The sequence below is a fragment of the Peromyscus maniculatus genome, chromosome 4 (genome assembly GCF_049852395.1).
Source record: "Peromyscus maniculatus bairdii isolate BWxNUB_F1_BW_parent chromosome 4, HU_Pman_BW_mat_3.1, whole genome shotgun sequence".
NCBI classification, from domain to species: Eukaryota; Metazoa; Chordata; class Mammalia; order Rodentia; family Cricetidae; genus Peromyscus; species Peromyscus maniculatus.
Genome location: NC_134855.1, coordinates 155,654,295 through 155,681,563, shown reverse-complemented (window position 1 = coordinate 155,681,563; position 27,269 = coordinate 155,654,295). Strand labels below are relative to the sequence as shown.

General features: G+C 34.3%; 1 protein-coding gene across 3 annotated transcripts in view; it reads left to right on the top strand.

The window, feature by feature from the left end:
- The window catches only part of Sycp2 (synaptonemal complex protein 2), a 56,397-nt gene that overhangs the window by 4,223 nt on the left and 24,905 nt on the right, over window positions 1-27,269 (top strand). Inside the window, exons 4-23 of one of the 3 annotated variants that reach the window (XM_076571324.1) lie at window positions 787-917; window positions 1,817-1,919; window positions 2,168-2,192; window positions 5,345-5,430; window positions 5,984-6,069; window positions 6,328-6,362; window positions 7,429-7,571; window positions 7,655-7,707; window positions 9,506-9,551; window positions 10,109-10,204; window positions 12,258-12,318; window positions 18,907-19,055; window positions 20,123-20,197; window positions 20,587-20,730; window positions 21,997-22,096; window positions 22,989-23,143; window positions 24,272-24,338; window positions 24,811-24,868; window positions 25,326-25,459; window positions 25,593-26,014. In XM_076571324.1, the coding sequence (XP_076427439.1) occupies window positions 787-917; window positions 1,817-1,919; window positions 2,168-2,192; window positions 5,345-5,430; window positions 5,984-6,069; window positions 6,328-6,362; window positions 7,429-7,571; window positions 7,655-7,707; window positions 9,506-9,551; window positions 10,109-10,204; window positions 12,258-12,318; window positions 18,907-19,055; window positions 20,123-20,197; window positions 20,587-20,730; window positions 21,997-22,096; window positions 22,989-23,143; window positions 24,272-24,338; window positions 24,811-24,868; window positions 25,326-25,459; window positions 25,593-26,014 (2,169 nt within the window). Of the gene's footprint in view, window positions 1-786; window positions 918-1,816; window positions 1,920-2,167; window positions 2,193-5,344; window positions 5,431-5,983; window positions 6,070-6,327; window positions 6,363-7,428; window positions 7,572-7,654; window positions 7,708-9,505; window positions 9,552-10,108; window positions 10,205-12,257; window positions 12,319-18,906; window positions 19,056-20,122; window positions 20,198-20,586; window positions 20,731-21,996; window positions 22,097-22,988; window positions 23,144-24,268; window positions 24,339-24,810; window positions 24,869-25,325; window positions 25,460-25,592; window positions 26,015-27,269 lie in introns of all 3 variants that reach the window. The other 2 variants (XM_076571323.1, XM_076571325.1) reach the window with 2 other exon arrangements.

Here is a 27,269-nt window from a genome sequence, read left to right as displayed (position 1 = left end):
TATGATTTTAGTTTCTAGGAAGTGCTCCATTCAAAAAAATATGAACAGAGAAAAACTTTGGACAAGACTGCTTACAATTATTTAAATGTTGTTTTATCTCACAATTTGTTTATTATTTGAGGCATCTCAACACATTGAACTTGTTTCTAAAGTAAAATTTATAACAATCTATGTTCCAAAGGCTACCATCATTAATCTGAGAGGAAAAGTTACCTATAAACAACTTTATTTTTGAAGACCCATCAGCATATTTGTGGTAGTATACAGTGCTTGGTGATTTAAAAAATAATCACAAAACAATCCAAGACCTTGGATTTGACTTAACATTTCTGAAATGTATTTATATTAAGAAAAGGTAACTACAAATTGGCTCCAGGTATCTAAGATTGGTGATGAATTATTGGTTGAATAGGAATTTCTAATCCACCTGTGGTAGCTCCTGCCTGTGATCTAGCACGTGGGATGCTGAGGCAGCAGGAATGCCACAAGTTTCAGACCTGTCTCAGCTAGACCCTGTTGTCTCAAACAAGGTCTGTCTTGAGTTTAACTCTTTAAGATGGAAGGGACAACGGCTTCCATAGGGTTACAACCCACCCTTTGCCATGAGCTGGGTGGTTTGAGACAAGTTGCTTTATTAAGCCATCTCCTCACCCTTTCCATTATAAAGATAAGAATGGCTCCCTTTTAGGATTTATGAGGATTATAAATTGATGCTGCTCTTGGAACAATGTCTACACCATACTACTTTTTATTTGCAGCAGTTTAAATACATACCTTTTGTTTTAGGAACTCAACAAAAAGGATGTCCAAACTATTTCAAACATCTTGATATCTATTGGAAGATGTAGCAAGAATATCTTTATACTGGGACAAGCTGGACTTCTAACCATGATAAAACAAGGATTAGTCCAAAAGATAAGTACATATTCATAGGGGAATCTGATAATTATAAAAATGTCTATTAAAAAAAAAAAACGTCCAAACTGCTGAAAGTAAATTTAGGAACTTTATATAGAACTTTTCAGAGTATGTATTTTTATAATATGGGTATATGCTATAAGGATAAAGGTCAGAAGGAAACTGCACAAGTTCCTAGACAACTATGTGCATTTGATGCCAGTGGGCTTTTATTTGAATTATTTTCTGTTAGCTAAGTCATTTAGGTTGTTTACTGTCTGACCCCCACAGTAAAATATAAGACAGTGATTTTCGTATTTTCATTTGCGTATAGCCAGCACATTGATTAGTACCTCGGACATATTATGTACTCATATCTGAATCAAATTAAGGTAAACTAATTCTAAAAATACCCAAATAATATAAATCATCTTGATAGTTTTAGCTGATTATAACAAGTGTATCTGTCATAGGAATTTAAAGAGGGAAGGTCTTTGTAATGAAATTAATATTAACTTCATTCCTATTTTAAACAGTGAGGAAAAAGTAAGTTAAAAAATATAAGACATTTAAAATGTAAAATTTCTTTGATTCAATACTGGAGATTTTATTTATTTATTTATTTATTTATTTATTTATTTATTTATTTATTTTTGGTTTTTCAAGACAGGGTTTCTCTGTGTAGCTTTGCGCCTTTCTTAGAGCTCACTTGGTAGCCCAGGCTGGCCTCGAACTCACAGAGATCCGCCTGCCTCTGCCTCCCGAGTGCTGGGATTAAAGGCGTGCGCCACCAACGCCCAGCTGGAGATTTTATTTTTAATATTATTTATTCTTAGGTTTATCGAGTAAACAAATACAAGTACATAAATTTTATTAAAATGGAATTCAAAATAACTAATATATGTATTCATCTTTACATGGTTTCCTGGTTTGAAAAGTCCAAGGAGATTATTCTGAGCCAAGGACAATCAAAAGATGAAGCTGTTATGAATATGGTAGAAGACTTATTTGATCTTTTGATGGTAAAAGTTACATTGATTGTTACAAAGCATGTGTTTATTAGAAAACTATTTATTTTGGTACTAAGAGTCATTGATAGACTGGCTAGTGACTTGGATTAATCTGTCCAGACTGTATAAAACATTTAAGCTGGCTAGTATTAAATAATTTATTAATAAATTAAATAGTTATGTTGTGAATTAAAAATTTTAATAGCTTTTGTAATGATATATAATATTAAATTATAAATGATATATTTATTTTTTTTTAGGTTGTATATGACATCAACGATGAAGGTAAAATATCTTATTTCCATCAAAACAACTTACCAGGAACTTTTAGTATAATTTTGTAATACGTATAATACTGTCTGAGGAACTCAGGATCTAATTAAAGAATCAGACTTTTTCTGTAAAGGACCAAGTAGTAAAATTTTAGACTTTGTAGGCCAAGAGAAAAAAAATGCAGACATTAGGTAAGTATTTCATATAAGAAAACAAATTTCAAAATTGATTTATGGATACAATTGAGAATGTTTTGTATTATGGATTTGCTAATAAGGCAGAAAATAGTATTTTTGCATCTTCTTAGGGATCAAAGTTTTTGTTTTAAAAATTAATGTGTTCATAATGAAATTTTATGTATATCACATAGAAAATTCCAGTATTTGGCCTTATCTTTAGAAAAAAATCTGTCAGTTGAGGAATTTTTAATTGAAAATGACCATCACCTAGAAGTATTAATCAAATTCCGATACTCGCTGAAATGTTTGCAATTTAGAATCTCTGCTCTTCAGAATGTCATTACAATAAAGTAATTACTTCCCCTGAAGGTGATATGGAAGCTCCTCAACCACACAATAAAATGGACTTTGAATGTGGCAGTTTTACTTTTTACTAAAATCAATGTCCCAAAATATTGACAGACCTCCAAGTTCGAGTTTGGAAAAAACAGAATGCCCTCTGCATATATTTGTGAAGGAATGATATATATTATATATATTATATCCCGCTTTGAGACAGAATCTCACATAGCCCAAGCCACCTTATGTAGCTGACAGGCCTTTAGCTCCTGATTGTCTTGCTGCCACCTTACTGAGTGTTGGGATTATAGGCATGTGTCCAAAATGCCTGGCTGAGATATTTTTATGTGTTCACTCTTTCAGAAACATAGAAAACATGTAATGCCTTTCCAGTGTGTCAAATGTGTTGAATAGCCCTAAGTTCACAAAAGTAGAGTGGCTTCAGTGGCAGTCATTTGCCAGATAATCCACTTACCTTGGTAGCGTGGCCAAGGTAAATTGTAGTACTTTTTCATTGGGACCTCCAGCCTGCAAATAATGACATGGAGACATTAATTATAAAAGCTCGACCTTAGCTTAGGCTTTTTCCTAACTAATTTTTAGAACTTAAATTAACCCATAGTTTTTAATCTACATACTTCCACGAGGTCCCGTAACGCATGTGTACTGCCCATCCTGCTTCCTCTGTGTCTGGCTGGCAACCCTGCCTTTCTTCTTCACAGAGTTTTCTCTCTGCCCAGAAGTCCTACCTATACTCCCCTGCCTCGCTATTGGCCAGTCAGCTTTTTATTACACCAATCACAGCAATATATCTTTATGGAGCATACAAATATCTCACAACAGTGAATGCAGAGTTTTTTATTTCCTTCTTAATTACTATTTACTCTCATATCATTTAACACACAATAAATATATCTTTATCTATGCATATGTGTTTTACAGAATGAATACAGCAGAATTCAAGAGATCTTAGAACTGGGCTCTGATGGAAATATAATAGGCACTGTGTTAATAAAATAATCCAAACCGCCACCAGGAAAGACACTGCTGTCTTAAAGATTAGGCCATGGGAGAGTCAGGATTGAGAGCAAAGATACTGCCAACTGTAGAGACAAGAGCAGTGGGGCTTAGGTCCAGATTGGATGAGCCAAGTGGATTGGCAGACAGCAGTCAAATAGACCACCCTAGCAGTGGGATACTGAGTTAAATTACCAAGGATAGCTGAGAGTTCTCTGCTTGCTGGTATTTGACCCATATATCGGGCATCAGATGACAGTTCAGTTGTGGGGCCATTGCTATAACAGGGCTAAATTTCTCCCATTTTATGGAGGCCAGGTGAGGGAATTTTGCACCCTTTCCTTGGTCTGGCTAGCTGATAAGTTCTTGGGCCGGCTTTCCCTGATAGATTTGAATACATCCATGGGCCTGTATAGCCTTGACACACCTTGAAAATTTGAAGAGTGGTCCCCTCTATATACTCAGGAATAATTTGTTTTGGGGTGCTGTTCATGCATCCACATAGGCAATCAGTTATCCTGCACCCTCAAAATGGAGTCAAAAGCCGCTAATAAATTGAGCCTGAAAAGACAGGTTGTGCTGTTTTGTTTTGTTCTTACAATGTGGGGTAACTTAAGAGAGTAGGATATAGCCGGGCGGTGGTGGCGCACGCCTTTAATCCCAGCACTCGGGAGGCAGAGCCAGGCGGATCCCTGTGAGTTCGAGGCCAGCCTGGGCTACCAAGTGAGCTCCAGGAAAGGCGCAAAGCTACGCAGAGAAACCCTGTCTCGAAAAACCAAAAAAAAAAAAAAAAAAAAAAAAAAAAAGAGAGTAGGATATAGCATGATATCTACAGATCTGCTTCTCACTTTACCTTTTGGTAGTATGGGAAATGTGTAAAGCAGTGTGGTGGTTGTGAGCTTGTATATTTGCCTTTCTACAGTGTCACAATTTGTTGAATAACAAATTCATGGTATGGTAGATTCATTGGCAGCAATCTGCAAGTAATTTGCTTTCTTTGATAGCCCTGAGCAAGGCAAATATAGGTCTTTTTTATTTCAATCTTTGTTAGAAATATTTAAACCCTCAGATGACACACACTCTACCTATCACACATAAACACACACATAAGTATGTTTATGTATGTGTAGGTTACATAATGGCTGCAAAGTGTTATAGGGGATGCAACAAAGTTGCAAAAAGTCCTAAGAGGTCAAGACTGGGAGACTGATAGGGATGCAGAGTCTCTGTAGGAATAATGAGGTCATGAACCCAGGCTGGAGGGCTGGTGGGATTCTGCTGCTGCCATAGACTATAGGAACAAGGTATGATGGAGTTTATAGAGACAAGGGACAAGACCCAGGTCCAGATGAATGAATAGGTTGACAGACAGTGAGGATGGACAGGTTGCAATTTAATTAGGCCATGTCAGCTATGGGGATGGAGCCAAGATGAGGTCCCTGGGGCAGTCAGAAAGAAGTTCCTTGTCAGTTCTTTGACACAAAAACCAGGTGATCAGGTGACTGTTATAAAATGTTTGAGGTATGACTAAAAGTTAATGAGCTTAGTTTCATAAACACCTCAGATAACAAGTGACTGTTAAATTGATTTAAAATTAGCATCTGCTAATAATTTATCATTTTTATTCAGGTAAAAAACAAGTATTGGAAAGTTTCATACCTCACATCTGTGCCCTGGTTATTGATTCAAGAGTGAATATTTGTATTCAGCAGGAGGTAACTGTCTTTTAAAACCTAAAAATGAGAAAGTAAATGCTAAAATGAAAAAACAACTTAGACTAAGTTTCTTAAGTTAATTTCATTTCTGTTGTTCGAATAATTCATTGTTTGACAATGTATATTCTAAATATTCTAAATATTCATTAAAAATCCATAACTGGATTTATGTATGTATATCACTAATGTGAGACCCTATACTCCTAGGTCCTGGGTCCTAGGAGTTCTCTAGTATGTAAATGCCAAAATAGCATGTAGTATTATATGTGTACATGTATATGTATAACCATAAGAGCAAAAAGTAGGTAACCTTTTCCTTGTTCCCTTAGATATTAGAATAGTTAATGTGTTACTTTACAGTGGGTGTGAAAGCTTCAATAAAGTAGTCATCCTGCACTGAAGTTGCATTTTAGGCCAGATGTCCTTTCCCTCACCTGACTTATGCTCCCTACTTAGAAAGCATGAATAAGAGAAAACCTGGACTTTTGAGTTCATATACCTATTTCTCCAAATGCTTCTTGGAAAACAAAGTTACTTTTTTTTTCTCTTCTAGGCTTTAAAAAAAATGAATTTGATGCTTGACAGAATACCTCAAGATGCCAACAAAATACTTTCTAATCAAGAAATACTAACTCTCATGTAATAATTTTTAATAACTTGTTTTGATTAATTGTTCAATTTAGCAATTGTAAGAAACATGACAGCCACAAGTTTGAATTAAATAATCAAGATTGACGATCTTATAATTTTTGATATAATATAGTGATTATATTTTCTCCAAAAGTCAGTTATACTTGTCAATAGGTAAATTTTAAGGTTTTTATTCCCCCAAAACATAATGGGCTTTCTATCTAATTAATATTACTTTAGTATATACTTTCTTATTTTAATTCACAGGAGTAATATGGGAGAAAGGATTTTAAATGTAGGAGGTAAGTATCTCTTTCCAAGATTTGAAATCACTTCAAATTTATGAATGTTATATACCTTTGACAATGTTATTAGCCTTCATGTTACTAGGATAATACACCAAAAGAATTATAATCTGTTTATGTAAACCAAAGGAAAAATTTTAGATTAGTATAAAGGCATGTCTTGGAACAAATAATATGATATGTCATGACAACAAAAATTAGAGAAATGTAATTGAGCCTAGTGATAGTTATGATGGTAACTTAATGTTCCAATTATTAGAATTACTTGTGCTAAAAATTTTCTTAAATGACTCTTTTTTTCCCTTTTATTTTATGTGCATTGGTGTTTTGCCTATGGATATGTCTGTGTGAGGGTCCCCTAGAACTGGAATTACAGACAGTTGTGAGCTGCCATGTGGGTGCTGGGGATTGAACTCGGGTCCTCTGGAAGAGCAGTCAGTGCTCTTAACCGCTAAGCCATCTCTCCAGCCCCATCTTAAATGACTCTTATTGAAATATAATGTCTGATATTTTTATAGTTGATAAACAGTTTTTAAACAATATATTTACTTCAAAGAACTTAAGTTCTCATTAGATTTCTGTGAATAAATTTTGACTTAGTGATTTATATGTAAAGTATGGCTTTAATATGTACTCCAGGATAACTCTAAACATCATAACAAAAATTTTTCATGTTGTATAAATTGTTTTTCAATTTACAATTATAATTAAGTGGTAGAGTCTTAGAAGATTTAGGGGTTTCTTTGATTTTTAAAAAATTAACTATAAAAAATGAATAATTTTTTTGTTTGTTTGTTTGAGACAAGGTTTTTCTGTGTAGCTTTGCACTTTTCCTGGGACTCACTCTGTAGCCCAGGCCTCAAACTCACAGAGATCCGCCTGCCTCTGCCTCCCTAGTGCTGGGATTAAAGGTGTGGTCCACCACTGCCTGGCAAAAAATGAATAATTTAGTAAACTAAATAAATATTTTCTTTTTCCCTTGGTTTTATGCCTTACAAAGTCAAGTTTTATAAGCTTAATGGTTAAGAATTTTGAACTCTACATTGACTAACAATTTTTTAAGACTATGAATTACAGGTAGGCATCGTGGAAGCTTTGTGCAGAATGACTACAGAAAAACGGAGACAAGAACTGGCACGTCAGTGGTTTTCCATGGATTTTATTGCTAATGCATTTAAAGAAATTAAAGACTGTGAATTTGAAACAGTAAGTAGTATAAAATAATAAGTTTAGTAAAGATTTTTGTGTAATTTTGATTTTTAAAACCATCTTTCTTTTTTGAAAACTAGGATTGCAGGATATTTCTCAACTTGGTAAATGGCATGCTTGGTGATAAGAGAAGGTAAGCTGGATGCAGCACATAGCCATTGTTGGTAAGGAAGTAGAGTTGAGTCCAATTAGGGTGTTTATAAATACAATTTTTATTTAATATTTATTCAAGAATATAAATATTGAATATTTATTCAAGACAGTATTTATGTTAACATACAGTAAATTAGCACACTGCTAACCTGAAATACTCTTCTGATGGCTTCATTTGGCTTTGTGTTTGGAAGAAAAAATACATTTTATCTAATTCATGTTAGTAACTGAGTGTCCAAATTTGGTTTACTCAGCTTCAGAATTTTATGTATATTATTATTTGGTGTTTGAGGAATGATAAAAATCAGTTTACATATTACATGCTGGAGTGAAAATGTATAGTAAACAAGTCATCCTACTGTATAAGTAACATAAGTAGAATTTTTAATATTTAATACCAGAAATGAGCATAAACTAATAGAAAATATAAATTATACCATTAGAATTTATTTGTATGGGTGTTTTTACCTGCATGTATGCCTGTGCTCCATGTGTGAGGGACCAGCCCTCACCATTATTTCCCCCAGGGACTCTTGAGAAATGAGGGATAAGAGATTTAGTTAGAAATAGAGAGGTGAGAGAAAACACAGGATAGACTCAGGTGGGTCTGGATCCTTATCCACTGGCCCAGAACTTTATTCCAAAAGTCTCTTTATAACAATGCCAAGGGGTGGAGCAAAAGGCCTCCCCCTCGCTAGTTACAAAACACTTGCACTCGGGCCTGTGGTCCAATCATCTCTTTATGCAGACCTGCTGGGTAAAGCTACTAGGAAACCTGAAAATGGGCTCCCACATCCATGTACATGCAGTTCTGAAACAGGAGAAAGAGAGAGTTGGATCAGCTGGAAATGGAATGAACAGAAGGTTGTAAGAAGCCATATGGGTGCTGGGAATTGAACTCTGGTGCTCTGGAAGGAACAGCAAGTGCTCTTGACTGCTGAGCCATCTCTCCAGCCCAGAGCAACAGCATGATAATACCTGGCTCCAGTGGATGATGTTCTGAAATAAATCATGTTTGCTTTATTTACTAAAAAAGTGAAAGATTGGTTTAGAGTTAAAGTCAATGAGTCATGTTGCCTGCATTTGAATCATAAGTTCGTGTCTGTTCTATTCTGTAAGTTATTGAACCTTACTATCTTCAGTTTCCTTCACTGCATCTTAAGAAGACTAATAATCCTTACTGCTTATGTTTGTTTGAGACTGACAGAACATACATAGTATCTTGCCATGAAAATGTTCTAAGAATTTAACTACTTTTACTGTCAGTGACTCATATCTACTTTTTACCCATCCAAGTCCTGTGGGATCTTCCATTGTATTAATACATACTGAATTTAGAAATACTTGTTCATATTTGAAGGAATATATTTTTAAAATTGGTATAATTCCTTTAGTCAAAGTGGTAAGTAAATAGTATCTTTAAAGTAATAATGCTTTATTGGAATTTGTTTAGGTAAAGAAAAGCATTATTACTTTAAAGATACTATAAACAAATTCCAATAAATATTTGTTTACAGTAGTAATGGCCTGGCCTGGCTTGGTGGTTTTTACCTATTGACCTCAGCTACTTGCTTCAAGTTTGCAGCAGGGGTATCAAATTTGAGGCCAGCCCAGACAACAGTGAGACTATCTCAAAAATTGGATTAAAGAGATTATTTTATTTAAAATTTTATAACCAGTTTCTGATTTATCTTCAATTCTAGACATTGTTTTTATGCCTGAGCAAGTTAATTCTGGGAAGGTAGATTTATTTTTTCCTAAACTGTTTTGTGTTTTAGAGTCTTTACATTTCCTTGCTTGTCAGCATTTCTTGATAAATATGAGGTAAGTTTTAAATTTATCCAAACTTGAGTTATTAGATACTTTTTATGTAAAAATTAAATGGATTATGGATTATATAATGATTTAAAACATTAAAAGTACTAGATTTAGATGATGCTACAGCTAACTGGTCCTGTACATTATAGTGACAGCAGGAAAAATATGAACCAGCTCACTCTAGCCAAGAAAAAGCAAGGCTGTAGTTCTCCACATTTTCTCCTCTCCTTAAAGACATTACTGCTTACATTTATAAGTATATTCAAACTATTTTCGATCTCCAGTAATCCTTAAAATATTTTAATTTTTGGATCTAATGTCTGTGTAAAGCATTTAAGTAGCATTTTCCTGTTCTAAACTATCTAAATGTTAATACATTTCGTCTGTCTTCATCTTCTTACACTTTATCTATTGAAAATATTCAGGGACTATTCTACTTTATACAAGTGTTGACAGATTCTAGAATTTATAAAACCTCAAATCATTCAGTCATGACTATTACCTGATGGCAATTTTCCAGGTTTTGTAAGCATAGTATATACTAGTTTTATGTATTATATTAGTTGCAGATACCATCAGATGAAAAACTTGAGGAATTTTGGATCGATTTTAATCTGGGAAGCCAGACTTTGTCATTCTACATTGCTGGAGACGATGATGTAAGCTCTTACCCCTTTATGTTACTCTCTATGCACATGAAGAAAATTCTTGAAATTTACTTTTGGAATGCGTGTTTGTATACTCTTATAGCCATTCTTTTGATAGATTTCAACATTAGCTTTTTATTATTTTAAGGATGTATAATCTATCAAGCTAACTAAAATGAAATTATTTGATTTTTTGCTATAATAAAATGAGAGCTAAATTTTAACATTAATTTTAACAAAAACCTTTCAAAAATGGATGTTGACAGTATTTATTCTTTTGGTCACATGAACAAAATGATCAGCATTAGAAAACACAGCATGGAGGCTGTTCAGTGGTACAGTGCTTAGCAGGCACAAGGCCTTTGGCCACTCAGGCACTCCATGAGAACAGCATTGTCAGATGACAACAATTGGTCTTACTCAATCTTGAAACCTCATGGGAAGAAGTGAGGGAATCTCTACTTATATAGTGGCATATAGACGTGAATTTTAGCTCTCTGTTGTATCATAGCCTTTTGGAAGTGGAATATTTCTTGTTGTCTTGTTTGTTATATGGGGAAAGGTATTAGAGTTATTTGTTTCCTAGCTATCACTTCGTATTTGGTACAGTGGCATACATCTGGCTCAGACTGTGTAGTCACTCCCAAATTCTGATCAGCACGTACTAACCTGGTTGTGGCTGCCGATGTAAGCAAACTCTTAACTTTTTAAATATATCTTTAAAGTCCTACTTCCTTCATACACAAACATTTTTATAAGTGAATATTAGCTAGTACTTTTTAGAGTTTTTGCATACGTTTTAGAATACCTTCATAGAATGCTTATTTTCAGCAACTATTGGAGTGTAGTTATTGTAGTTTTTGATAAAGTCTTGTTCTTGATTCCGTTTGGTCTACTAGATGATCTAGAACAGAAAATAAGCAATCATACTATAGTATACATAATAGGGAATCTATAAGTCCATCTATATATTGTTCTAAATACCGATTAAGATGTTGGGACATTCTTCCCAGAATTACACTTTTAATTCTCTTTTCTCTCAATCTCTGTAGTAATATGTTCTTCCTGTACTCCTTACTTTCCCTAGAAACCCTTCTCCACATAGTGGCAAGTTACACCCCCTTCTTTGTCTCTTTAAGGTAGCATAAAGGATTTTACAGCCTTGGCACCTGGATATCCCTCCGAGATATCATAGCATTCTCCATCTTCAAGCTACCACATTTCAAATCTTACATGATGTTTTTGCCCTAGGGACACCTTGTGCAGATCCTTGAAACCTAGTTTCTGTGATAGTTTAACTGTCAACTTGACACAGCCTAGAATTACTTGGAGAGTTTTAATGAGGAACTGTCTAGATTATGTCAGTCTGTGGGCATGTCTGAGGAAGGAGAAGATGGTTTTGATTTTTAATTAATGTTGGAAGCCATCTGGCACCATTCCCTAGGCGGGGGGTGGGGCGGGTAAGCAGAGTACAGAACAAGCAAGGATCTATGTGTTGATTCTCTCTCTGCTCTTGAATGTGGATGTGATGCTTCAAGTTCTTGCCTTGACTTCCTCACAGTTATGAACTGTAACCTAGAACTGTAAGTCAAATAAATCCTTCCTCCCCCAAGTTGCATTTTGTCAGGATACTTTATCACACCAACAGAAATTCAGCTATGATGGCTCCTTCCAATTTAGGGTTTGGTAAAAATATTATCTGCTTATAAATGGGTTCTTTGGTCATTAAGTATAAAGTAGCCTTGCCACCAAGTTATGTATCACATTGTCCAGTGTTTTTTCCTTATAGTAATTACTAAAAATAATTCTGTTTTCTTATCTCTTAAAAGATCAAGAATGTGTTTTTTCTTGTTTATACCTGGCATAAGATATAGGGTATTAGGGCTTGTTATTTTTAGAATGAATAAAGTATTGGAGGAACAGAAAGATTCATGTTTAGTGATAGAAAGTACAGGAGATAGGAGAAAGTTAAGTCACATATAGTTAAACGTAAATTGATATCAAAAGTTTTAACTCAGGAATAAATTTGTACTTAAGATCTTTTTTTTTTTTTCCAAAATTTAAGGATCATCAATGGGAAGCAGTCACTGTACCGGAAGAAAAAGTTGAGATGTACTACATCGAAGGTACTAAACTTTAGGCTTGTTTTTTTTTTTTTTTTTTTTATAATTCTCTGCTTGGTTCCTGTCATAAAGAATAGAAACTGCAAGATAATAAGATAGACTATGGAAAAGATCTGTAGACACTCACATTCATAAAGTCATCACATTCTCCACCCCACTTTTCTTCATCTAAAACCACAATATTTGGTCTGGCCAGTCTCATGTCAGTAATTTCAAGGTTCTTGTATTCTATCCCATTTGTTTTATTAAATCCAAAAACCTTATTTCTCCATTCCTGTGAGAGGGTTAGCTAGCACTGCAACACTCATTAATGACATCTAGTAGAAGGTCATAGTAAGTTAACTCATGCTTAAGTCATTGAAAATATGTGTATACACAATATATAAGTATATGTATGTGTGTGTGTACATATATCATGGTTTAATTTGCATTTTTTCTAATGAGCAGTGATGGTGAGTACTTTTTAATACATGAACTCTCTGCTGTTTTTTTGTGCTGTCCTCTGTAGAACATCTGCTTAAGCACTTTCTGTCTTTTGCTGAACTGTCTTTTAATTCAATTTTGAAGCTGTTGTGTATCCTAGAATACCAGTTCTTTGACACATAACTTTTGTGAACATATTCTTAGTCTGTATCTTGCTTCATTTTTTTTTGAGGGGGCGATTGTAGAGCAAAGACAGGCTTTTAAATTTGGGATCTAGTTGATCAGGTCTGTTTTGTTTTCCTTGTGTATTTGTCACTTTTTCTAGTCCTTAGTCACAGTGATTTTCTGTTTGACTTTTGGCTTTAGCTTTTGTGCTAAAGTTTTGGTGATCTAAATCAAATTAATTTTTGTTTGAGTTGTCATAAATTATAGGTGATTGTGTGAACATATGGCTAGTCTAGGATTATTTGCTGAAATGGCTTTAATTTCTCTGAGTTCGTTTTCCTGGTCACATGCTGTGCCACTGACTATTGCCCTCTGTGGTTCATCTGTTAAGTCCTGGCTCTGTTAAGAGTAGGCTTGTGTCTTGCTGCTGTTATATATTCCTTAGATCTATTTACATATTATGTACCAGTACCACAGTGTTTCAGCATTTTGTGTTCATGCTTAACAGAAACAGCTAATTTATTTTCTGATGTTGTCAAGTTTTCAGAAACAAGGCCTTTGGATTATCCATATACATTTAAAAAGGTTTTGTTAATCATTCCAGAAAACTTCCTGGAATTGTGACTGTAGGTCAGTGTGGGAATACTAGAACTAGAATTCAGATCACAGAGATGCAGTTCTTCTTTATTTGGGTTCTGGACTCCTCTAAAAAGTATTTTATATTTTTCAATATATGTCTTACAGATATTTTAATGAATTTATTCCCAAATACTCAATTTTGCCTTTTATGATGATAAACACAATCTTTAATTTCATGTTCAGATATTTTCTACTGGTATGTAAAATAATGGTTTAAAAAAGATACTTTCCTTATATCCTACAACCTTGCCAAGTTAACTGTTAAATTATGATACCTATGTATATTCCTGAGGGAGTTGAATCAGTTACTTATGTTGTTTTCAAATAGTGAAAGTTTTGTTATATTCTCCTCCATTTCCTTACCCCTTTCCTCTTTATGGAAATGGAGAAAGCTTCCAGTACAATTTTGAATAGAGGTAGTACAAAGTGGCTATCTTGCAGACTTCTTGAATGTGGCTTGGGGAAAGGAGATATATCAACTTACTATAAAAGTGATGTGTTAGCTGAATGTCCTGGTGGATACCCTGCATCATGCTCAGCAGGCTAATGAGAATTCCTGTCTGTATATGAAACCATCATGAGTAATTGAAGTTAGTAAATGTCCATCCCTCCAATCATCTTTGTACTTGTTCATTTAAAACCTTTCTTCTGCTACTTAAGCCTTAGATAGTCACTGCTGCTTCTTTTAAAATAGATGTGTATATTTTCTAGAATTCATATAAGTGGAATCATATGCTATATAACAGTTTTCTGTTTGTTATTTCAAACTTTTGTTTTAGCTACAATGTTGTGGCATGTATCAATGGTTTCTTTTTATTGCTGGATAGTATTCCACTGAATGGCTATACCTCCGTTTATTAATCCATGCCCAGAGAACTTTTGGGATTTGGAATGTTCGAGTTTTAGCTCTTATGAAATGCTGCTGTGAATATTGTATAATCTGTATGTCTATAATTTATTTTTCTTGGGCCAATGGCTAAGGAGTACAGTGCTTGTGTTATACCAGAGGTAATTACATACCTATTCAAGTTTAGAAATGTCTAAAGTATTGGCTGAAGTAATCTCAGTGGTTTAGGTTTTTAGTCTGTATGTAAGAGATTCAGTTTCTGGGCCAGCAAGATGATGGTTCAATGGCTAAAGGCACTGGCCTCAAAGCGAGTTTGAGTCCCCAGGACCTAACATGATGGAAAGAGAAAACCTACCCCTGGAAATTGTTCTCTGACCTCTACATACATGCCATGCATTTGTGCCTAGATAACCCACACATCTATTCATGTATGTGTGCGTACACATACACAGATTAAAATCTAATCACTTTAAGAAAATAATTTCAATTTTGTCAAATCCTCTTGCCTCACTGTTCTAGCAGTAAGAACTACCATTGCATTGCTAATAGAAATTATGAAAATAAACATTTTGCCTTATTTCTGGTGTTAGGAGAGTGGTAAAAACATTCCTTTTTCTCACCATAACATGTTATACCTTGTCTTGATCTGTTTCCTATTTTTTAACAAAATACTCATGACTGAATGTAATAAATAACATATGAAAAAGTTAATTTTGGCTGATAGCAGTGGAGGGTGGGTGTCTCATGATCAAGCTGCAGCAGTACTTGTTTAATTTCTGGCAAAGGGCCTTATGGTGGAAAGCAGGCTATCATGTGGCAAGAGTAATTTGAGGAACCTGAACTCACCTTTATATAACTGTCTATAGTAACTCCATTAAAGTTGAGAAGACATTAATCTGTTCATGAGCCAAACATCTGCCACTGAGTGCCATCCATCAGCATTGCCAGAATGAGGAATTTTCAACCTGAGTTTTAGTGACAGTGAACCATAGTCATACCATAGAACATTTTGGCAGTTTTTCATTTATATCTTAAATAATTTATTTTACAGAATTACCTCCTGAAATTATCTTTTTAAATTTTAATCACCTATCTATTAAGCTATAGTATCTTAATTGTCTTTGGCCTTTTTCTAAAGTCTTTTGTTTCTTTAATTCCAGTGATATACTGGTACTTATTTCCTGTCAAGTCACTTTATGATTGACATTGTATTTAGAAAATTGTATATAGAAAATTCTAGCTCAGTTCACCAGCCATTTAGTCCAAACTCTAGCATACATTGTAAGTGGGGAACTGATCATGTATTTAAGGCTGGCCTGTTTCAGGAAGCATTTTGCATCTAAGCCAGTGAGGTAGTTAGAGAATTAACTCACTTTAAAATAATTTAAATATTACTTAATAATTGTACATAATCAGGAGGCACAGCATATTTTGGCACATGTGCACCCAGGGAAGTCCTAGCCAGAAAAATCAGATATGAAAAGCCTACCAGAGCTCAATAACTATTTTTGTGTATCTCTTTTTGCTGCTCAGAACATAGTCCAGCTCCTTTAAAGTCCACATTTTATGTTTGTTAACTCTGAATCTTACTGGTAAATTTATGTTTAATGTCTTATTTGTTCTAGCAGTTTCTCTTCCTAAGCCCACAATCAGAATGACAAAGATGTCTCTAGGGAACACAGGGCTGGAGATCATGTATATGCACAGAACTCTGATACCTTTAGACATATGAATTTTTTAAAAAAAAATCCTTCTGGTCTAGCAAAACATTGTCCTGAAACAAAATACTGCATCTTACACAGAGGTAGACATTTCTGACTTAAGACTCTGGCCTACCTGCTATTTGATAATATTCTCCATATCTATAGCTAGAGTATTGAACCCAGGTCTTTGTGCTTCGCCAGAAAGTATTTCACTGATGGAACTGTCTCCCTAGCTGCCTAGTACTCTCAGTGGTAGCTATGTTAGTCTTTATATCTGTCTTCAAGATAGTTTTTCCCTTTTTTATACTACTATGTAGTAATTCACAAAAATATGAATTTTCAGCCAAAAATGGTTGTACATTTCAGCTTTTCACACTTTCATCTACAAGTATCTTTTCACCATTTTCTATGTCTGGAAATTAGAGAGATGTGTTTCCCCTTGTATCTGGGTTCATCTTTCATGTTTTCCAGATATTTACTCCAGCAATTCATATATTCTCTCAATATCTCTTTCCTCAGAATATAAATAAGGCCACAAAAAGTCAGCTTGGATTGGTCCTATGGTTTCTTCTTGTTCTTTCTCTGTTCATAGCCAATTTAGAAAAATAGTTATTACATTTTTCTTTACCTTCTTAATTTCTGTTCTGTTATATTCTGTTGTACATCTCTAAAGTTTTTACTGTCAAGATTCTTAATTCCTCTAATTAAAATTTGTGTGTGTGTGTATGTGTGTGTGTCTGTGTGTGCGCACACACATGTGTTCTTACATTGTCTTCCCCACATTTGACACTGGTGACTACATTTTAAGTGTTTTAAAAATTTCTCAGCTGAGCTCCAAATGTAGAGTGAGCACTACTTTTCTCATAATCTTATCCTAAAGAGTTTCTTTATTTCCCAACAAATGGTGTATGATAAAAACTGCTTTCTTAACCCCAAATAAAGAAGCTACTCTTTGTTTTAAAACTTGGAAATCTCTTCTTTGGGGAATTTTATTGCATGTTTAATAGTAGAAGGGGGTTAGGAGCATGTGTGAGTGTCATGGTGCACATGGAGGTCAGAGGACAACTTTTGAGAGTTGGTTCTCTCTTTCCACTATGTGGGTGCTGAGGCTTTTGAGTTTCAGGGTCTCAGGCTTGGCAGCAATCATCTGCTCTATCTTGTCAGCCTTTAAAGCCATTGACTGTTTTCTCCCCACTAACTTACCACTTTCCTCCTCTTCTTAGTTCTACCTCTTATGTATTTTGTATTTGTCCCCTTTCTTTGTTCCTAGTTTGATTACCATGACATGGTGATTAATGAGAAAACTAAATATTAGTTTGTTTATATATGGATTTAAAAGTCATTTTAAATGATTTTGCAGATGAAGCACTTTATTACATTCATACTGGAATCATATAATAATATCTTGACATGTTATAAAGCCAAACCTATTGATATCTGAGCAAGAAACCAAACAAGTTTTTTTTTCCAATCTTAGTAAGTTTACTAATTTTAAAAAGCAAAGTAAATTATAATACAGTTCAGGACATCAGAGCAAATGTCAGAAATCTCAACAAAATAATCAGTAAAGTAAAGTAAACAAAGTTGTATTACTGTATTGATGGTCACAACTCATATAGATGAATCTTTGTACAAAGAATTATTCAAAATTATAATTGTAATGCTGTTGGTTTGTAGTAGAAGAAAATACTGCATTGAATAGATACTCAGTAAACTACAGAGCAAGTCAAATGCAGATTAAAATCATGGAACAATTATTACTAAAAACCCATAAAGATTATAAATGCATTGGTATTTTTCATCAAAACATGAAATAATGTCTTTAGAGCCACGTCAGTTTTTACCTCTGTAATATGAAAATTTAAGGTTGGGCTCACATGAACTAAAATTCTTAACTGTACTATTGTGGTGAGAAACATAGCAGGACTTTTGTTAGTTGCTATTTCTTAGTACCAACAAAGTCCATTACTATGGAAAATGCCACATATGTACAAAAGAAAGGCATTTTGTATTTGGGTAAGAGTTTTAAAAATCTATTCTTTGCAAAAATATTTGCCCCTTAGGGCAGATTGCAGAGTCGCCTACATGATTGTAGAAATAAGATTACTTACTTTGAGTGGTCTGTTTTCCTTTGGCCCAAAAGTATTCTCTGGGAGACAGGTGGGGAGGCTTCTCAGCTAATAATAGGAGCCTCACCAGAGGTAAGCCAGAGCACAGTTGCTGCTGATGTTGGGGATTTACTCTATAATACAGGCAAACTCATTATTTGCTAGGTTGGCTCTCTATATTTCCTTGGAGTATCAAGTGTGGACACCTCATACAACTGGGACTTAAAGTATGATGTTTTTTATTGAGTTGAAATGTTCCTTGAGGATGAGGATTACATCCTTTTCCATAATACTCAGGAATTTTTATCAAAATGTTATTAACAGTCAATGTGTTGATTTAACAGAGATCTTTGTATATATGGTGATAGCTAGAAGTAATGTAATTATAAATTCAAGTTATTTTCTTTAAGGAAGCAGCTTTTTCAGGCATGTTCATGGAATATTTTAAGAATTCACTAGGGCTTAGAAACTATCCCAGGGACCTATCTTAATAGTTAGGGCATTGTAATATGACTTATAGATAAGGACACTGAAACTGAAATATAAGTTGACAGATTTGTTTGTATAGTTAGTAGTTGTGCTGAGTAAACAACATCCAATTTTAAACTTTGAATTTTGATTCAGTTTGCTGCATATATAAAGTATAGTTACCTACTAGTATCATAGAGATTAATATATTATCATTAATGTTGTTTTCTATATACAGTAAAAGAATCAAAGAAGCTATTGACTATAACTCTGAAAAATATAGTAAGAATTAGTAAGAAAGAAGGGAAAGAGTTACTTTTGTATTTTGATGCATCATTAGAAATCACCAATGTGGCTAAAAAAATTTTTGGTGGAAATAAGTACAAGGTAGGTAAGCTTTTAAAATCTCCTTCAACAAATAGTATTATCATGGTTTTACAAACTGTTGGGGGCTATATGTTTCATTGCTTTTTCTGTTATCAAAATCTTAAAATGGCATAGATTTTAGCTCTTTACAATTATACTGTGAAGGGCTGGCATGATGGCTCAGTGGATAAAGGCATTTTGCCACCAAGCCTGAAGACCAAAGTTTGATCCCCAGTTTCCATCTTTGTTGGAATGATGGGACTAGTTTCTCAAGTTGTCCTCTGACTGCTACATGTGCACTTCGTCACATGTGCATGAACACCCAACAAATAATGTGATTTTTAAGCTGTACAGTGGAGTTCTTATTGGCTCATTAAGTCATATTCTTGGTGATGCCTTTATAAAGTATCTCAAATGACAGAATCAGCTGGCAGTAGCTGCTTTAAATCATTTGATGAGTTACCACTATGTATTTCAAGACTGAAATAAAACATTTTCAAAATATTAAACATTTTGAGAATTATAGAAATGATAGAAGTATATAGTTAACCTATGGAAAAATTATGTAAACTGGAGAATATTCATCGAGAGTTATAGTGCAAAGCATGATTATGGAGATTGGACTTGAAATAGCTTATGGAGAAATAGTATTATGGAAGGCTATATAAGCCATCACTGCTTAACTGAAAATATAAGGTGACAGTTTATGGAACATTTTAGGGAGATACTCTCTTAACAAATTTGGATAATGTAAAAGATTTATGTCATGCCAGGCTTAGGTGTGATGCACATCAATATTCAGGAGGCAGGTGGATCTTTGTGAGTTGAAGGCCAGGCTGGACTACCTAACAAAACTCTCTCTTAAAAAAATATGTCAAAGATATATATTCGTAAGGGACCTTTACATAGGCAGCAAAATGGAAAACTTGAGACTGGATAGCACTAAGAAATTGAGGTGCTCTTAAGTTAGACCATTTATGTATGCATAGTAATGATGTGGGGGATAATTGGAAATTGTGGAAGAAAATGGGTAAGAGATAAGTGCATTAAATAGAAAGACAATAGCATCACTTTGAATTGAATTTTAGGAATTTACCAGAAAACAAGGCATTTCAGTTGCCAAAACATCTATTCATATACTTTTTGATGCAAGTGGATCACAGGTATGTCTCTGACTTATTTAATTTTTATTCAACACTAAATAAAAATACAGTGGTAAAGCTAATTTTAGAGGGTGATTATGTGAAAGCAAATGGTCTCAATATAAATAGTTCTGTAATAAAATATTTTAGTTAATGATAATTTCATTATAGAATAAAGGATTATTAAAAACTACAATTTATTTTAAAAATTAGAACTGTGAGTAGCAGAGCTTATTTGCAAAGGTTATTGTTTTGTTGGGTCATTTTGTGAAATTTAGAAAATGCCTAGTAAAGGAAGATAGTGTGAATGTAAGAGGGACAGAAGCTTTGCAAAAATATAGTGATTTTTGAGATATTCATTTGTCTTGAGGTTTTTTAAAGTCAAATTTTCTGCATCCTAAATTCAACAGATTCTAGTGCCAGAAAGTCAACCATCTTCAGTCAAAGAAGACTATCATCTAAAAGAGAAATCCAAACTCCCAAAGAGCCTTGCAAATCCTCCAAAACAAGACAACAGCAGCAACCAGGAAGACAGAACAAGCAGCCAGGATGAGGTAAACATGGTGTTGAGTGAGTTACCTTATTAAACTACCACAAATCAGTCACTGCTGAAGGAAAGAGAGCAAAGGCACCTAGAATGGATACAGTATTCCCCTGACCTAGCATTTCAGTTTTTGTCCCATCTTTTACAAATGCAAACAGAAGCAAGTATTTTAATTTTAATCAGCAAGTCATGTTTGTTATGTTGTATACTTGTGTAGCTGGAGAGTTTCTCTCCAGGTCTCGCCAAGCCCTGGCAGTCCCGCAGCCCACTTATAGAATAAACACACGGACTCTTATATTATTTAAACTGTTTGGCCTAATGGCTCAGGCTTCTAACTATCTAGTTCTTACATCTTAAATTAACCCATTTCTATAAATCTATGCCTTGCCACATGGCTCTTGGCTTACCAGTAACTTACAGGTTGGTACTCATGGCGGCAGCTAGCAGCGTCTCCTGACTCAGCCTTCCTGTTCCCAGAATTCTCTTCTTTGCTTGTCCCGCCTATACTTCCTGCTTGGCTGTGGCCAATCAGCATTTTATTTATACAGAGCGATAGCCATAGCAAGAGTGATATCTATAGCGCACTTGTAAATTCTAAATTGCAGATACATAGAATAGCTACTTTAGTGCTTTTTAAAATCATATCTTTGCTGTGGTTCTAACATAAAATACAACCTTAAACTGTCCTAAGTTTTTAGGTTCTTTTCTTTTTCATACATCGAATCATCTTATTTATGTGTCACTCTCTGAAACTTGTATCCCATGTATTCCCTACTTCTACTTATCAATTTCTGTTACTTTTAGTTTAGTGATGTGGGGCAATCCAATCCTTTATTAGAATTGGTGGCTCTGAATTCCTATTACTTTAAATGACAGTAAATGAGGGAAAATACTGAGAAATGATTGACATTTTGAAAGTATTCAAAATAGTTTTAAATACCTATACATGCAAACATCATCGTCATGAAATGTTGGAAATCACAAATTGTTAGCTAAATATCTATAAAATATTTTCAGCTAGTATATAAAGGTACTATATTGTATAAGCCCACTGTGATCTATAAATATTTTAAAACAGTATTTTTGTCATTATCAAACATGAAGATAAAACCATTTAAATAAGTCAGCCTAAAACAGAAACTTGTGCAATATTGTATTTACTTAAAAATACTTAACCTTTTGCATGTAGTCAAGGCAAAACATTGGAATAAAATTGTCGGATATTTAATGTTTAAACAGAATGTGTTTTTATTGTGGCTTTTTCTCATGGTTTAAGATAACTACACCTAGCAGAAAGAAAATGTCTGAAGCATCAATGATTGTTCCCGATACAGACAGATACACTGTGCGAAGTCCAATACTCTTAATCAACACATGTAAGTGCTATGCATTCTTAAAAGACTTTTAGCAAGTATTTTAGGGGAGGAATTTTTAGTTCAGGGAAACTCTGGATATAAAATTGATAAAAATATGAATCATACTATCTTTTAATTAGAAGAAAAGGTATTGACTTAAATAGTTCTTAAAATATTAATATTCTGTGTTAATGATTTATCATAATTTAAGTAGGAGGCATCATAACAGTGATTAAAAACAGTGTTGGAGTCATCAGTTTTCTTGAATTTAGTTTTTCACTACCAGCTTTTATCTGACACATAATATCCTCTAGCTAAATTCAGAATCAATTTATTTTTCAACCCATGGAACAAAAATACCTTATCAGTTTGTTACAGAATTACACAAAAAGCATTCAACAAATAATGTTGTGAATTACTGACATAGTACCTGGCACATTCTAGTACTTGTTGCTTTTTTTTTTGTTTTTTGTTTTTTGTTTTTTTTGAGACAGGGCTTCTCTATGTAGCTTTGCACCTTTCCTGGAACTCACTCTAGTCCAGGCTGGCCTTGAACTCACAGAGATCCGCCTGGCTCTGCCTCCCAAGTGCTGGGATTAAAGGGGTGTGCCACCACCGCCCGGCTTACTTGTTGCTTTGATGACAACTTAGTAGTGGCCTTCCAATCCAAAAAATCTAGTTGCCCATTGGGTAACAGCCCTGTTCATGACAGATTTTCTCAAATGAGTAGTTTCAGATTTGAATCCTTCCTGATGATTTTCTTTTTCTCTTTTTGCTAAATGGCATAGTGTCCATTTAGTCACTTAAGCCAGAAGCCTGGGAAATATCCTGAGACCCTTCATCTTTCAACTTCCTCACCTGAAAGTTACCTCTGTAACAAGAGGGAAAATAGCTGCTGTCTTTGTTCTTTTAGCAACGCCCCGAAGAAGAAGCAGGGCACCACTGCAAGCGATAAATCATGCCGGAAAAGCTGATGTTTCTAAAACAGCAGAAAGTGGAATGGACTATGCTGTGTCACTCAAATCTAGACAATCTGATGGAAGAAATAGATGGAATAATAGAGACAAAGTAAGGATACTTTGTTAAAATAAATTTTAACAAATTATTTCAGAAATTTATACTGAGCTGCCTTCTTTTTCAAGTACAATATTTATTTAGAAAGTGATATGTTTTTCTAAATAACAGTTATCTTTGAAAGGATCCTTCTGGCATATGACCCACTGTGCTTACATTAAAATTCTAAAGTGCCTGTTTCACTGTACCTGAAACTTACACATTACTAAGAGAAAAGAACTTTCTGTCACTCTTGATTATATAAACCTATGTCTGCTGTGAGAAGACACAGAATGAGATCACAACAGAGTATGTCTTGAAGTGTCTGAAAGTCTAGCATAGGATTAGACAAATTAATAAGATTGTCATACAGTTAAAGCATAAGCATGTGTCCTTAGATACACACATAGGATGTAGTAAGAACCCAATGAAGAATCAGGATCGTAACCCAAAGATAAAAGCTACTTAAATTAGTGGATGCAGAAAGATAAATGGCATAAGATTTGAATATATTACAAACTAATAAAGTCACTATTTTTCCGATTTTGTGGCTTGGTTCTGAGTATTGTATGATGACTGGCATCCCAAAGACAACAACTAAGGGTAAGGTAAAATATCTACAGCTAGGCAATGTACTTTGCTGATAGTGATGGCAGGTTTTTTTGTTTAGTTAGTTTGTTTTTTTAAATCTGGATCTAGGATGAATCTGTGGCTATGGAAAGAAGTATTGATTCAGGAGAAGAATTACCTGGAAAGTGGTCAAAAAATTTTAATGATTTAACACTTCATAAGTTTCAGCTCTTTGAACTTTAGTAAAAGAGAATAGAGTATGAAGTCAGTGCCAACAGGAGAGACATATGTGGAGAATCTAGAAATCATTAGTCTTAAGTGTAGTAGCTCTGACACAAGATTAGCAAATTTGTGGAATCTCTGCCTCTTTGTCTGCAGTGAAAGTTACTTTTTGTGCATTTCAATATTAGTCGACGAATGGTCTAGAATGTGTGCATAATGTTCATGAAATATGTATACTAATTTTCATACAAAGGCAAACTTATATTTTCAATCCTTAGTGGTCTTTGAAAAGCTGAATTCATACAATGTCTTAATTTATGTTTACATCTTTATTTCCTCTGTTTATAGCAGAGCAAAACTACTAAAGTTGTAGAAAACAAAGAAAATGAGACCAGTGAATCCCCAGACCAAAATTTTAGTAAGTACTTTTGTGGATTAATTTAAGATTAATTTTAGTCACTGTGAGTGCACCTGCAAAAGTGTGTGTATATGTAGTGCACACATGTGCATGTGTGACTATACAAGTGTGTGCATACAAGTGTGTGTGCATGTAATTGTGTGTGTCTATATGTATACATGTATGTACATGCAAATGTGTGAGGGAGAAAAAGAACAAGTGAGCCCATTCTAGTCTTCTTAGCCCCAGTGGCTTTCATTAATTTGAAAATAATAAGTTTATAATAACTGTGCTGGCGTTATATAAAGAAATGTTGGTATGATGATAAAATAGACTATATAGCCTCTGATCCTGGGAAGTTTGGGGTCAGAGGGGGAGGAGGGCAAAATCAATGTTCCTATCCTCAAATGTCTGCTTATGTAAGGTTATATTCTCACTTCATACTTTCAACCACATTCTTCCACCAAAACAACTATGGTTTTGTTTTATTTAGATGAAATTGAGGACACTTTTTCTGATGTGTATGCAATGGGAAAAGTAGATGAGCCTGCGTGAGTATGAGAGAATCTTTCAGACTACTTAGCATGTATTCATATTATTTTGGGTGAATTAAATTATACAGATTTGAAAGAAAGGTATTTCTATTATTAGAATGCAAGATCAATCATAGCATTTATAATCATTTGATAGGCTGTTCTTTTTCTTTCCATATGAAGCAGCCATAAGATCTTTACAATACTAGTGTGGAAATTTTTACCTTGGTTTAAATTCACAATAAGATATGTTAGGATTGCAACATTTATTTAGGTATATAGCAGTGTAGTAACAGTAATGATACTTTTCTACTATTTTTAATCTTATCAATTATATAATTTTCACATGCTGTATAGAAGTTTTTCCATATTTAGCAATGTTCTCAAAAAGCATTAACTATATATACACATCATGCCTAAAAGAGTTGTGCAGTAGTGTTTAATAGTATATTGAACAAATACTATTTTTTTCTAGATTACCTGGTATTATAGACATCTCTAAAAATAAAGAACATTCCAAATGGGCATGTTGGACACCTGTAACAACTATCAAACTCTGCAAAAATAACCAGAGAGCCCATGCTTTACCAGGACACACTTTTAACCAAGGTAAAAATAGTCTTACCTGTTAATGCAATTAGTGTTCAGGGAAACACTAAGTATCTAATAAGTACTTTTGGTTACAACAAAGTTTAGATGTTACCAGTATACTTATTCTAAAAGACTCTCATTCCTCCATTAGATATTAGTGTCAACAAAAAATGCACTAAACAAAAATCAGTTTCTGATGATGATTCTGAAGAAACACAAAGGGTAAAACACAGGAAAGATGTAGTCAAATGTGACAAGTCAGATGGAGCAGAAGTTTGTGAAAGAAACAACAATCAAGAACAAAACCATCCTAAATATTCACAAAAGAAAAGTGCTGAAAACACTAAGCAGAGTGATTGGCATAGTTTATCTGAAACTACTTATAAATCAGTACTCCTAAATAAGACAACTGAAGAATCGCTCATCTATAAGAAGACATGTGTATTGTCAAAAGATGTGAATACTACTATCTGTGATACAAACCCTTCTAGAAAAAACACAAAAAGTTGTACAAAATTGAGGAAAGAACTGACTTCTGAAGTTAATTCATGTGCACTAAAAGAAATACCAGTGGTAAGTATTGGATGTATTCATTTCCTACACACTGCTTACTGTTAACAGAGGCTTGACTAATTGCTACAGACTTGACATGGATAATGCCTTGTCCTTTAGTTCACTTCCTAGATGCTTCCCCAAGTTCCTCATTCACCTCCCTAGCACAGCCCCATAGAATGAGAGTTGGTATAACCAAGCATGTTAAGTATGTATGAATAAATCAACCTTATATTTCTTAGTCATTTTTCTCTATCCTTCTAAAGTGTAAATTGAACTGGTCTTTCATAATACTTCTTTTCTATGAGTGGCCATTGTGTATGGTGTTACTTTGCAAGTATAACCTACAACTGTCTTTGTTTGTTTTCTATTGCTGTGATATACACCATGACCAAAACAAATTTGGGGAGGAAAGAATTTGATTCAGTTTACAAATTACAGTCTATTATGAAGGGAAGTCAGGGCTTATTCTCCATGGCTCACTCAGCCTGTGTTCTTACATAAACCCAAGACCCCCCTTTCCCAAGGCTGGCACTATCCATAGTGGGCTGGGCCCTTTCATATCAGTCCTTAATCAAGAAATTGCTCCTACAGACAATCTGATGTAGGCAACCTGGTCCATGAAGGTTCCCTCTTTCCTGCTCACTACATCTGTTTTAAGATGATAAATAGTAAACAAATAAGTTGTGTTGTTGTTGGCTTCATTTTTTTATGTAGAAGGCTAAGACTGCTTCACAGAACTTTCATGTGCTAGTCATTCTTTTTTTCTTAGAGCATAGAAACCCAGCTGAGCATCTGTTAGGGTTTATGTGTAGTGTAGTGTTCCCCAAAGGCTTGTGGTCTTGAAGGCTTTCCAGCTAGTGAATCCAATCTTTGAGAGTTGATTTGATCATAAGGATGTCATTTTCACCAATGGATAAAGCCACTGATGCATCTATACTGAATGGACTATTAGAAAGCTTGGTTTGAGGAAGCAGATCACTGGGGGCATGTTTTTGAAAAGTATATTTTACCCTGGCCTCTTCTTTCTGTTTGTCTTGCTTGTTCTGTAGTTGCCATGAATGAAACAGACTCCTCTGCTACACTGTAGCCACCATGACTTTCAGCTCACCCCATACCTAAAGTGACAAGGCCAAAGGGACTGTGAATTACAGACTCTGAAGTCATGAGGAAGAAACATAGCTTTTATTCTTTTAAGTTCTCTGAAGGATTTATAATGTGAAAAACGTAACATCTTTTTGAAGTTGTTTTGTGGTTTACATTTAGGTCTGTGTTG